This window comes from Quercus robur, chromosome 4, assembly GCF_932294415.1.
Source record: "Quercus robur chromosome 4, dhQueRobu3.1, whole genome shotgun sequence".
In the NCBI taxonomy this organism is placed as follows: domain Eukaryota; kingdom Viridiplantae; phylum Streptophyta; class Magnoliopsida; order Fagales; family Fagaceae; genus Quercus; species Quercus robur.
In genome coordinates, this window is record NC_065537.1 from 75,213,004 (window position 1) to 75,227,170 (window position 14,167).

At 33.0% G+C, this 14,167-nt stretch overlaps 1 protein-coding gene, 1 long non-coding RNA gene and 1 pseudogene across 7 annotated transcripts in view; 2 read left to right on the forward strand and 1 right to left on the reverse strand.

The window, feature by feature from the left end:
• Positions 1 to 14,167, forward strand: part of LOC126724230 (putative disease resistance RPP13-like protein 1) — a 134,388-nt gene that overhangs the window by 42,810 nt on the left and 77,411 nt on the right. For 3 of the 6 annotated variants that reach the window (XM_050428730.1, XM_050428725.1, XM_050428728.1), the window contains exon 2: positions 9,123 to 11,030. In XM_050428730.1, the coding sequence (XP_050284687.1) occupies positions 9,123 to 11,030 (1,908 nt within the window). Of the gene's footprint in view, positions 1 to 9,122; positions 11,732 to 14,167 lie in introns of all 6 variants that reach the window. The other 3 variants (XM_050428729.1, XM_050428727.1, XM_050428726.1) reach the window with 3 other exon arrangements.
• Positions 1 to 14,167, forward strand: part of LOC126724237 (protein IQ-DOMAIN 11-like) — a 53,944-nt pseudogene that overhangs the window by 37,777 nt on the left and 2,000 nt on the right.
• On the reverse strand, positions 781 to 3,833 carry LOC126724257 (uncharacterized). The gene is made up of 3 exons (XR_007654841.1): positions 3,471 to 3,833; positions 2,284 to 2,345; positions 781 to 1,004 (listed from the first exon to the last, which is right to left on the reverse strand). It is a non-coding gene; the product is annotated as an uncharacterized LOC126724257 (long non-coding RNA).

A 14,167-nucleotide genomic window follows, 5' to 3' on the forward strand; every position in this document is an offset into this window, starting at 1 on the left:
TATTAAAATAATTAAAAATATATATTAAATTTTATACTATATGTCTTGAAATTTTTTGTAATAAATTTTGGTAGGATTACAATTTTAAATATCTTGAAACTTAAATAATATAGTTCACCTAATTAAAGCACCCTAACAAATAATAAGATAAATAGAGTTTCAATTGGAGGAGTGGAAAGTTTCTTGGAACTTTAGGTAATACTAGAATTGTAGGCAAACAAAAAATAATTTAATAATTTATGAAATAGCCACTTGTTGAATAAAGAAAATAATCACTTGGCATTATATATATATATATAGAGAGAGAGAGAGAGATGGGTTCAAGTTACAATTTTTTTAGACCATTGATTACTATTAAATCTAAAGGTCAAAAAACACTTATAATAATATCATTATTACTCCATAGAAATTAGTATTTAGGCATTAACTTTTCTTATTAAAGGGAAAAAAAAAAAAAAAAAAAACCCACAAAATTAACTCTCCGTTCTCTTCCATATCATCATCTTCTTCCTCTCATCTTTCTCTTTGCACTATGTACTTTCAGGCCTCCACCATTCACAAAATGCTCAAGATTAAATTGTAAATCCAAGCAGTCACGCCCCAAACCCGATACCTGAATTTGTGACCATGACCGGCATACTAATATCAAGCTTAAACCTGATATTAACAAGAACCAACTTAACTTTTACAAAACTTTTACAAAAGCTTCCCTTTTTCTTTTCATTCTTGTTTCCTTACTTCTTGATATAATTTTTCACTTGATAGTCAGAGCATCTACACTGTACTCAAAATATAATATAATTCACCAATCATTTAATTTCCACACTTTCACATAATACGTCTCTTAATACTTTAAGGTACACAACTTTCTTTAGATCCTAAAATACACAATACTACAAAGCTAAACATCAAATTGCTAATTTAGGATCTATGCATATCAAACTAAAACCAGCTCTTTCCAAACTCGACTAAGGCTCCCTCTGCTCCAAAATAAAACCTGCTAACTGAAAGAGTGGAAGGGGTGAGCTATACAGCTCAGTAAAGGTAAGATATATGAGAATTTAATAAGGATGCATGTAAACCAGATCATTTCATTCTATGAATATTCGAATAGGAGAACAACTTTTCATGTATAGTATTTTATACTATTCATAATAATAACTTATACGCTTTTCATAGGAAAATAATTGTTCTCTTTTTTCTTATCAGGTTAATATTACCCAAACCTTTCTTCCTAAACTTCTTTCATTTCCTACAAAGTCGCCATATATATATATATATATATATATTCTCATTACAAAATAATTATTTTAACTTAAATCAAATAATCAACAACTTTGTATTAACTAGAAACATCTTGAATAATAAGAAAACTTTCCTTTATAAACTTCTTCTCATAAAATATTATAACTTTCATGGTCATAAAACTTAACGTTTCATAAAAATAGATATTTGATAATTTTTAAACATAAACTTGTACTTTCATCAGAAACTTTATTTTTATAACACAAAAGAACTTCAGAAACTCTTATCTTTAAAGAACAGCTTTCCTTTTCATCAGAAACTTCTTCTTTTCATCAGAAACTTCTTCTTTTCATCAGAGCTTTTAACTTTTCATCATGCATTTAAACATAATCATTCTCTCATGATCAATAAAATAATATAGCTGTTTATAACATATTGGTTAGTCCATATCTGATAAATCTGTACAAAGAAGGTCTCATCACATTTGGGTGACCTCGTGTGCATGATATTGTCCTCTTTGAGAGGCTTGATGGCACATCTCCTCAAGGTTTTATTCCTCCTCACTGTCCATACACATTGGGGAGAAGGCCTTGTTCAGATTAAAGTTACGGGCAACCCCATTTCCTCTACTTTAAATGGTCTAGAGTTACAGGCAACCCCATTTCTTCTACTTTAAATGGCCAAACAAATAACATTTTTCCATGGAAAACCAGTAATTAACTCTTATTGGCCGAGTTCAGATCACCAGAGGACATAACCCAAAAACATTTCATACTTTACATCATACTGAAATTTCTTATTTTGCATAACATTTCATAATAATAGCATTTCCATTCTTTTCTTTAAACATCATGTTCGTGGAATCAGTAATAGCGTCAATATGCTTAAATCATATACATAAGTTTTCGAAAGTTCACGAACATATCTTTGTTAGAATAATGATTATATATCATATCTCTAATCAAAATCCTTTTAATGCATAGTATACTTTAAAATAACCTCATGATTTACCAAATACCCATATAACTTATCCCTTACCTGAAAGCAGAGGAACCAAGGGCCTACAGTTGAAGGAGCTTAGACTTGGATACTGGTAACACCTAAACCAAATATCAAAACTTATTACTATCACTTATACCTTAGAATAAACTTACACATTCATCTCAAAGCTTATCTCTTGAAATCAAAGAAATTCTAATCCCACCTCAATGAGGTTCCCACAAACAAAAATACATTCATCAAACAATAGGTACAAAATCCTAGAGAAACCAACATTCTTATATTAATCCCATATCTCTAGAAGAGCCAACTTTATTTCCAAAAGGTACTTTGAGGTTAGGGCAATAATGCATGCATAAATATAAAATCCTTTAAGCATGGTCATGTAACTATATACATTCATATGGTAACATACAACACGTTGGACAAAACAGCTTCATAAATACAATCTTCGCATGGTTTAGAACCCCTCCTTTGAGTACTAAACCTCAAAAAAAGTTACACAAAAATTAATTTATGATCGAGACATAACAAAATATAAGCATATTAAATTATAGCTCAAAACATTCACCCTAGCTTTAGAATTAAATCCTCAAAATTAGGCATGTCCTTTACTGTTCAATGTTCTATTCCAACAGCATATGTCCCATTTGTAAAATACAAATGGGCTGTTCACGCACATCCAATTGTCATGAAATTTTACAGAACCACTCCCCTGTATGTCCAGTATGTACCGTAAAAATTTCGGAGTCAAAGAATAAACCCATGATTTACTAAAAATCACACAAAACAGAATACTCAAATATGTACTGACAGAATTTCTTGCAACTTAAAAATTAAACCATTATTTTTATGTTCATTCAAATTCTGTGAGACCACTTCCATAACAACCATGTGTGTCTTAGAATTCATAAAAACTACTCCTAGCATCCTAATTCACAGAATATGATTTAATACATATTTTTCTTGTTGTAAACATCAAATCTGTCACAGAGACAGCTTCAGTACATATTCTTACAAAATTATCAACAAATAGCAATAGGCCTTAATTTCATTTGGGTATTTTTATACCTATAATAAACATACTAAAATATGTTATTAAATATTCAATAAACCATAATATCATCAAACCTTCAAATCACTAAAACAGACTCATAATTCAGCCTATAAAATCAGGATAGAGGTTAAAAAAGTAGAAATAAACAAATGAAGTTTTGATTACTTACCCCCAACAATTTGAAGTTGAAATTTTAGTGTTAACCCTTTAATTTCTTCTTTAGAGAGGAATATTTTGTTTTGGTGAGAGAGGGAGGGCTGCCATGTAAGAAGGGGAGAAGAGAGAAACAAAGAACAAGGAAAAGAGTAGGGAAAGAGGGCTGGACTTTCTGTCTGGTGCAGCCAAGAAAATGAGATAAGGGGAAGATTTTTTGGGCAGCAAAAAGGGGATAAAAGATGGGGACTTTGGGTGGAATACGTGTGGAGCTTAGGAAAAATCTCACCACCCACTTTTCCAATTTTCTTGCATTCACACTCACACCTTTCTACAAAAATAATTTCTTACATTCACACTCACACTTTTATACAAAAATAATATCACTTTGCATATATATATATCCTTACCTTTATAAAGCTATATCCATCATATTAAAATAGCATATATGTTCTATAATATCACAATATCAAAACTTCATGCACTTAAAAGTAATTAAGATAATGACATGCATATAAACCATAAAATTAATTATGAAATTAGGTTCGGGTGTTACACAAGCTGTCTTTATTTTGTTTTAATAAACATGATAACCATTTTGCAAACTCATTTATTATGGTAGGAGTATTGTTTTGCCATTAATTAACCATAATATGTGGTCTGAAAAAAGGAGAAATTTTTTTTCATCCATTGAGTTTTATGTTTTGGCAGTACCTAGAGTAAAATTTGTCATGAGAGTTTTAGAAATACTTAGCCTCAACGATCGTTCTCTAAAACAATTGTGACTTTGGTCATATATTTCTAAAATTTTAGAGTACCTCAAGAAAATATTGTTAAGAAATCAATGGTGATGGCCTAAGAGTACATAGCGTAAGAAGAAAGATGTGAGAGAGGATGAGAAGAAGAAGATGATGATGTGGAGGAGCGTGGAGAGTTAATGCTGTTTTTTTCCCCTTTAATAAGAATAGTTAATATCTAAATCACTAATTTTTAAAGAATAATTATGACATTACCATGTGTGCCTTTTCACCCTTAGATATAAAAGAAATCAAAGGTCTCAAAAAGGTGTAATTTGAGCCCATCTCATATATATATAATTTAAAGTGAAGATAATTTAAAAAAAAAAAAAATTTGAAGGTGAGGACATTGGGTAGGAAAATATTTTTGGTAAGACGAAGTTGTCCTTATTGGTATGCCTCATTATTTATTTATTTATTTTTTTGAGCTATATATATTTCCTCTCAAATTTTTTTTTTTAACTTTGTTATCCAATTGTTGAGAATAAAAATTAATTTTTAATCTTAGTCATTGAAAAGTATTGCATTTGGTAAGTACTACACCAAACCTTAATCTCATCTATATTATATTTATATCTAAAAGATGAAGCGTAGCATTTATTATTGCTACGCTCTTGTTAAGCCACCTCATTCTCCACGTCATCATCACATCATTATTCTTTTCATATTTATTTTTTACCTTTAATTTATTGAAAATAATAAATATATAAATACATGGCTTTACAAATTTATCTTAGGAGGTTTTAACTTTACATATTGTCTGTACATATTCCTCTTATACAGTTTTAATTTTACATATAATTTTGTCCTTTTATCTTCCTTTATTTTGGCCTTTCTTATTCTCATCATCTTACTATAAATTTGTCACTCTCTCCCATTATATATATATATATATATATATATATATATATATATATATTGTGGAGACTTTTTGCCTCAGCTCGGCCAATAGCTTGCTTGTAACCGATTTTGGCTTTGAATCCCACATCGAAGGAAAACCCCCCCACTTGCAGCCTTATAAGCTGTGAAGCTAAGGGAGTAGTGTACCACCAAGCATCTGATCATATATATATATATATTTTTTCTCACACAAAAATGTTATCTCTCTCTCTCTCTCAATCTTTTTTTTTTTCATTTTTTTTTTATTTTTTATGAGGTTTGTACTCTCATTGTCCTATTATTGACTAATTCATATGTTTTCTTTGACGCAAGTATTTTTTATCATTTTTTTTTACTACACTTAATACTTTGAATGTTGATGACCAGATTTTGGGAAAATCATATTATAATATGTCCATAATTTGTGTTATTGTCAGGTTTTAGTTTATTTGGAAAACAGTAATATAGTCTGGACAATATAATGAAAAACAGTTAGTGCAATTAAAGAAGATGGTCATTGTGTAGTTTCTTTTCACTGTTTATAAATTTTTTTTTAACAAATTAGCACCATTTGTTATATCTTTATTATATGATGCTTTTAGATGCTTGAGTAATTGTTTTAAGAATTTATGAATATTTTGTATTGCTCATCCTCCTTACCTCATTAGTGTATTCTTTGAGATTTTTAAGTTATTTATTTGTCTATTCATTTTTCACATGTTGGATTAGATGTTAGATTAGATTATGACAATATTAACACAATAATTCCTCGTTTTTCAAAAAAATATTTCTCTACTTTTTTCCCCTTTGTACTCTTGGTTTTTATTAAGAAAAAAGAGTTACAATCATTAGGTATAAAGCTATAACCAACACTTTTGCTTGGGAATAGTGACATATTTCTATTGTGTTACTTCAAAACCCTACTAAAAATTTTGAATTTGATTATGTATTGGATATTTGGCCTGATCACATCATGTTTGAAATGTTTTACATATACAAGAGAATGAGTTTGACTTTGATGTGAGTTTTATTTTTTCCCTTTCTTTTTTATTTGAATTATAGTTTTGTTGAATTTTACTATTTTTTTTTATATGTTTCTTGGTGTTTTTGATTATACAGTAGAAAAAATTGGGTTTGAAAAAGTTTGTGTAAAACTAAAAAAATAATTTCCAAAATTTATTTACATTTTAATGATATACAAAATGTTATAATTAATTTTTATTAAAAATAGTATTTTGCTAACTTCTAAATTCCTGAGAAAATTTTTATTATTTTCATCTTAATATGACAAAAATTATATATATTACATTTGTGCTTGTCCCTATAATAACTAAAAATATAATAATAAAATACATTACTATTTTTTAAATTAATGCAAAATGCAAAAAAATAAATTTAATGAAACCACGTAAAAATATTATTACGCAACACGCTGGGCTCACAACTAATTATAAATATTTTGGGTGTTGAAAGTGCATTCCCAAACTTTGAACGCTTGAAATGTGGAATAAATTTAAAAATGTAAAAACATTAACTGAAAAAAATATATATATTAAAAGAAATTTGAGGTAATTGGTTAGAGAGCTATTGAAATAATTATGAAAGTTTTGAATTCAAATGGTAGCATTCACAAATTCTATTTTTTGTGGTAACCCAACCTTTAAAGAAACATAAACTTGTATTTTAAAAAAAGCTTTAAATATATTTTAAAAAATTTAGAATAGTTTTCTTTGAAAAAAAAAAAAAAAAAAAAACCTTTATCACGGAAGTGTAGTGAATGAACATGAAGCACTATTTCAATCTATTGTATATTGGTTGGTGAGCCAGTGAGTGGAAATTTCCAGCAAGACCAGGTCCCTGTCATTAGGATAATCAGAGCTTGGATGGTTTTGTAATATTTATATTTAGATAGATGACCTACACCAGAAAGATTACAGCCTAGTTGGGTCAAATCTTGGTGGCCTCATTTTGTTATCTTTCTTCCTTTTATGTAAGGTTTCTTTTTTTTCTTTTTCTAGGTAATTGCGGGGGATTGAACCCCCGAACTACAGGTCCCAACAGAACCGGACACCAACACGCCAAGCTGGGCGGTGGTCTCCATGCAAGGGTTCATTGGCCATCGGCATTGGTGAGCATTAATAAATTATAAAGCAGTTGAGCTTGGGGTTCTTCATTTTGTATTTTTATATATAAATTACAGCTGTATACATTTGGAATCGAGTTGGTGAAGACGAATATTCTTACACAGCCAGAGCACCAGTTGAGAAACTAACACTGTTGAGCTTTGACTTCTTGAACTTTCACAGAACCAAGGATACCTTTTCACTCCTAACTCAAATTTCAGAAGAGTCTGTGTCTCTTTGGTTAATTCATTTCATTTCTCATATTTCCTTGTTTCCCACGAGTGAATCATGTCTGTAATTGGAGAGGCTGCTTTATCCGTTTTGTTGGAGAAGCTGTTTGACAAGTTAATCTCCTCTGATTTGTTGAAGATCTTTCAGCAAGAGCAAGTTCATGCTGACCTCAAGAAGTGGAAGAAAACGTTGCTGAAAATCCGTGCAGTTCTGGATGATGCAGAGGATAAGCAGATGACAAGCAAGTTCGTGAAGAGCTGGCTGGATGAGCTGGAAGACTTGGCTTATGATGTGGACGACATCTTGGACGAGTTTGCTACTGAAGCTTTGCGACGTAAGTTGAATGCAGAAGAACCCAGCACAAGTAAGGTACGAAAGTTCATCCCTGCTTGTTGTGTGGGTTTGAATCCAAGTTCTATCATGTTTGATGCCAATATGCGGTCCAAGATTAATGAAATCAATACAAGGTTGCAAGAAATTGTGACGCAGAAGAATGATCTGGAATTGAGAGAAAATACAGGCCTGAGAAGAACTGGAGCAACAAGATCAAAGATGCCCACGACTTCTTTGGTGAATGAAGGTCATACTCATGGCAGAGAAGAAGATAAAAAGGCTATTGTCAAGTTGTTGTTGAGCGGTGAATCGAGTAATGCTCAACTCTCTGTGATTCCCATACTTGGTATGGGGGGGTTGGGTAAGACAACTCTTGCCCAACTAGTTTACAACGATGATGAGGTGAGCAATTATTTTGATGTGAAAGCATGGGGTTGTGTTTCTGAAGATTTTGATGTTGTAAAGGTGACGAGAGAAGTTCTACAATCTGTCACTTCTGAATCCTGCAACGATAATAATTTGGATTTACTACAAGTCAAATTGAAGGGGAAATTATCAGACAAAAAGTTCTTACTCGTTTTGGATGATGTATGGAATGAAAACTATAATGATTGGACTAGACTGCGTTGTCCATTTGAATTTGGGGCTCCAGGAAGTAAGATAATCATCACAACTCGAAGCGATCGTGTTTCATCAACAATGGGCACTTCTCAAGCTTACAAGTTGAAAGAGTTGCCAGATGATGCTTGCTTGATTGTATTTATCCAAAACACATTGGGGACAACAGATTTTAGTGCATATCCAGAACTTCAAGAATTTGGTCCTAAAATTTTGGAAAGGTGTCAGGGATTGCCTTTGGCAGCAAAAGCTCTTGGAGGCCTATTACGTACTATACATTGTGATGAGTGGAAAAATGTGCTCAATAACAAGATATGGGATATGTCAGAAGAAAATAGTGATGTTCTACCAACCCTTAGATTGAGCTATCTATATCTCCCTTCACATTTAAAGAGATGTTTTGCCTATTGTTCACTCTTCCCAAAAGATTATGAATTTGAGGAACAAGAACTAGTCTTGTTATGGATGGCGGAAGGTTTGGTTCAAGAATCAGAAAAGCATAAGCCGATGGAAGATCTTGGTGTTGAGTATTTTCGTGATTTATATAAGCGATCACTTTTTCAACAATCAAGTAGGAATAAATCACTCTTTGTCATGCACGACTTAATCAATGATTTAGCTCAATGGACAGCGGGACAGTTGTGCTATTGGTTGGAAGATAAATCAGGTGGCAAGATTTCTACAAAGGTACGTCATTTCTCCTATGCTCATTGTGAATATGATGGCATCACAAAATTTAAAGGCTTGACAAAAGATATGCGTTTACGGACCTTCCTACCGCTACCAACAAAGAACTTGAGCTACTTAACAAATTATGTTTCTAGTTGTCTATTGCCACAGTTTAGATGTTTAAGGGTATTATCTTTATCTGGATATCGAATTTTTGAGTTACCAAGTTCAATCGGTGATTTGAAACATCTAAGATACCTCAATCTTTCTCAAACTTTGATTAGAAGTTTACCAGAATCTACAAGTTCTTTATACAATTTGCAAACACTAATATTGAAATATTGTTACTATCTCACAAAGTTACCGGAGAAAATTGGGAATCTAGTCAATCTTCGGCATCTTGATATTGAAGGGGCCCATTTAATCAAAGAGATGCCAATGGGAATAAAAGAATTAAAAAACCTACAAACATTGTCTGATTTTGTTGTGGGGAAAGATACTGCATCAAAGATAGGAGACTTGATGAACTTGGAGTCTCTTAAGGGAACACTTTGCATCTCACACTTGGAGAACGTGCTTGAAGTCGAGGATGCAAGAAGGGCCAACTTACTTGGTAAGAAGAATTTAAATGTATTAGTCATGAAATGGGAGTCCGAGCTTGATCAAAGAGCTAGTCTAGATATTCTTGACATGCTACAACCTTCGACAACGGTGAAAAAAATTTCAATTGATGGCTATGTTGGTGCAAAATTCCCAACTTGGTTTGGACATCCATCATTTTCTAATATGGTGCTCCTAAGGATTGAGAGGTGCAGAAAATGTACATCTTTACCTGCAATTGGACAATTACCATTGTTGAGAGTCCTTGTCCTTATAGGATTGTCTGCAGTGCAAACCATTGGTCTTGAGTTTTATGGGAAAGATTGCCCAAAACCTTTTCCATCCTTAGAGTCACTTCGCTTTGATGATATGCAAGAATGGAAAGATTGGATTCCATGCAAAGTTGAGTATGAAGAATTCCCTCGGTTGCGTGAGCTTTCTATTTCTAGATGCCCTAAATTGCAAGGAAAATTGCCTCACCATGTTCCATTATTGGAAAAAATTTCTATTAATGGATGTGAACAATTGGACGTTTCAATTCCAAACTTCCCAAAGCTTCATGCATTAGAAATTAAGGGATGTAAAGGGGTGGTGAGCAGAAGTACAGATGAGTTATGCTTTCCAAAGTCAACTATTCTTTCTATTCCATACGTGAAAAGCTTGACGGAGGAGTTCATGCATGGGTTAACTAAGGTAGAAAATCTAGAGATAGATAATTGTAAGGAGCTAACATCTTTGTGGCAGGATGAATTCAAATCCCTTATGAAGCTGAATATAAGAGATTGCTCAAGCCTTGTCAACATCAGCTTGACATCTACTTTAAGGACACTAAATATTACAGGTTGTAGCGGTTTGAAATCCTTGTCAATCTCTAATTGTACATGTTTGGAAAAGGCAAGCATTTGGAGATGTAATTCTTTGACGTTGATTTCAAGAGGTCAGTTGCCTCAAAATTTGAAAACGCTAAATATAAGTAATTGTGAGAATTTGCAGTTTTTGGCAGATGAGGGAGAGGCTTCTTCTAATTCTTCTTCTCTTCTTGAGGACTTGTTTATTGTGGGCTGTCCATCTCTAAAATGCTTATCATCAAGTGGCGACCTACCTACCACACTTAAACGCCTTCAGATTTCGTCATGCATAGAGCTCACATCCTTATCATCAAAAAACGAGTTACCTACAGCTCTTAAATACCTTTCTGTATCCGACTGTCCAAAGATGGAGTCAATAGCGAACAACTTACCCAACAATGCGTCTCTTGAACAGCTTCAAATCATAGATTGTGCAAAGTTGAAATCCTTACCGGTGGGCCTACACAAACTCTGCCACCTCAATAAGATAGAGATAAGTAACTGCCCTAGTTTTGTTTCCTTCCCAGATGGAGGGTTACTCCCCACCAGCTTGAGAGAGCTTTGGATCTATGGCTGTGAGAAACTGGAGGCCTGGCCCAACTGCATGCCGAACCTCAATTCTCTTCATATCTTCAATTGTCCAAGCATCATATACTTACCAGAAGAGGGTTACCCCACCAGTCTAACATCACTCACATTTGGCGGGGAGAATATCTGTAAGCAAGTAACTGTGTGGGGATTGCACAGACTAACCTCTCTTACATCACTCTGTATTGATGGTGGGATTCCAGATTGGCAGTCGTTTCCAGATGAGCAAGATGGGAAGCTGACGATGACGCTTCCTTCCTCTCTTACCCACCTATCGATTTGGAGCATTCCAAATATTGTAATTCTATCTTCTTTGGGCTTTCAAAATCTCTCTGCTCTTGAACAATTGGAAATCGGATATTGCCCTAAACTCGCATCTCTCCCAGAGAAGGGCCTACCTCCCTCGCTTCTGCATCTTTATATTTACGAGTGTCCATTGCTGAAACAACACTGCAAGAAAGGCGGGCGAGAGTGGTCCAAGATAGCCAACGTCCCTTGCGTTATGATTGATGAGGTGGAGGAGGAGCAGCAATAAAAAAATTGTAAAACAAAGAGCAATATTTACTCATAATAGTTACTCCTTCCTTCCAGGTACAACATTATTTGGTTTCATAATATTTCTCATTACATTGTTGACATCAAAAGCAGAATACAACAAAATCCTCTATGTTTGTATATGAACAATACAATTTTAATAATTCAAACCTTAACCCAGGCTAATTCTTGCAGTGTTGCAGCAGAGACTAACTTCTGAACCGCTAAACGTTATATTGGAATTTCAAAACACAGAGGTAAGTTAAATTTAATTATTTTCCTCTTTTAACAATTGAACTTCTGGCACTCTGAAATTTTAGAGTCAAGTAGTTTGTAATTTATTTGAATTATGTGAATACTTTACGCTTGGGCAGGCAGCTATTCGATAAAATGCCTAAAAGAGATATTGTATCATGTTTGAAATTTTTTACTACCTTATCAATATCTCATATACTTTGTAATTTATTTAAGTTATTGGCTTGGCTATCAGCTGTGATTTGATGATTGTAGGTTATATGTCATGTTCCACAACACGATGATCAGTAATGTGCACATATTGGCAGGATGCCCTTTTAATACTATGCTTGTGCAGATTGTCACTTCAAGCATATATCAAGCCTTCTGCAGATGGCAGGTATTTTATAACTATAAGTCTGTTAATATCATTGTTTCCTCAAAATGTGTACCCACCAAATATTAGTTTGATATAAATGATATTAACTTTTCCATAACTTATGTTGATCTTGACCGCTTCATTAGAGGGGGAGGGGCAGCAATAATTGTGCAAAATAGAGAGGAAAAAAAAGTTTAGATATTTACTCCTTCCAGGTACAACATAAATTGGTTTCATAATATTGCTCATTACATATTTACATGTCCAAATCTGAATACAACAAAAAAATCCTCTGTGTTTGTATTTAAAATACAATATGATTTCAATATTCAAACCCCAACCCGAGCTAATTCTTGCGTTGTTGCTGCAGAGACTAGCTTCTGAACTGGTAAATCTTCTATTGGAATTTCAAAACATGGAGGTATGTTATATTTTGGTTACCACATTTTCAATTTTTTTTGCCTCATCAATATCTCTTATATTTAGTAATTTATTTGAATTTTGTGAACCCTATATGCTCGGGCACACAGCTGTATGATAAAATGCCTAAAAGAGGTATTGTATCATGTTTGAAATTTCACCTCATTAATACCTCTTATACCATAGTAATTTATTTGAATTATTGGGTTGGCTATCAGCTGTGATTTGATGATTGCAGGCTACATATCTTGTTCTGCAACACGATGATCAGTGGGTGTGCACAAAATGTCATTTCAAACAAATATTGTGCCTTGCATCGATTAATCAAAGCATTGTCACCTGTGCTGCAGATGGCAGGTATTTCATAATGGTAAGTCCATAAATATCAGAATTTCATTTAAATGTTAAAATTTTATTATTAAATAAATGAATAGCAATAGTTATTTCATTTTAACTTCTTATATTGTATGCATTATTGATTCATATTCTCTGCAATAGTTTTTTTTCTAACCAGTTAAAAATCTATCCTAAAGTGCTCCCCCTGTAACTCATTTTACGGTACTAATTGGCTCCTATTTGGGTGGAGAGATGCTCTTTGGATACTGATCTTTCTTATTCTATTATTGTTGTAATTGCAGCCACTCTCTGGGCTATCTGGAATGTAGTTTTATAGAGCCATGCTTGAAGGAAAGGCTGTCAATGCTTCTCAAGCTCTTTATTACTGCAAGCATGTGGTTACAATCTGTAAGCAATAGCTGGGAATCATTCCGTAATGTAGCTTTAAACCTTCTGTCTAAAATTTGGAACGATTTGTTGAATTTAAGATCAAACAGGGAACCAAATTTCTGATCAAAGCATGCTGACTGATCCTCTTCTTGACCAGAATTTAAGGCTTTGTCTCTGACTTAGTATCCATGTTGAAGGGAGAATGAATTTCTTGATGTGGTGAATCTTGTTTGATTTGCTGAATACCACTAATAGATGATATTGCAGATTGGTAAGAAATTACTAAATTTCATTCACATTCTACAAAGATGTACTAATGTACAATTTCCAAAGCATTAATAATTTCTTGGCAATTTGAGAAACTAGACAATTGCTTCTGCAAAGTGGTTTTGAGGTTCTACCTTATTGTTATTAGCATCCATTTTTCAAATCTTACATGAAGTAAAAGTTTACGAGTCAATGTCATTTAGTTCATTGATTAATCTGCTCCATTACTAATCAATAGTATTCTGTATTGGTATTGGTCTTTTAACTTCTTTTTCTGAACTGATGCATGTATGTACTACCAGAAAGCACCCTACCACAAAGTTGCAGAATCAATCAAAAACCTTCTTAGACCAACGAAATTTATTGGTTCTCCAATGGCTGAGAAGAAGAGCTGGTTCAACATATTGAAGAGGTTCTTTATAAGAGAGAAACTCAAAACAAGAAACGGTAAAGTGATTTGCTTATTT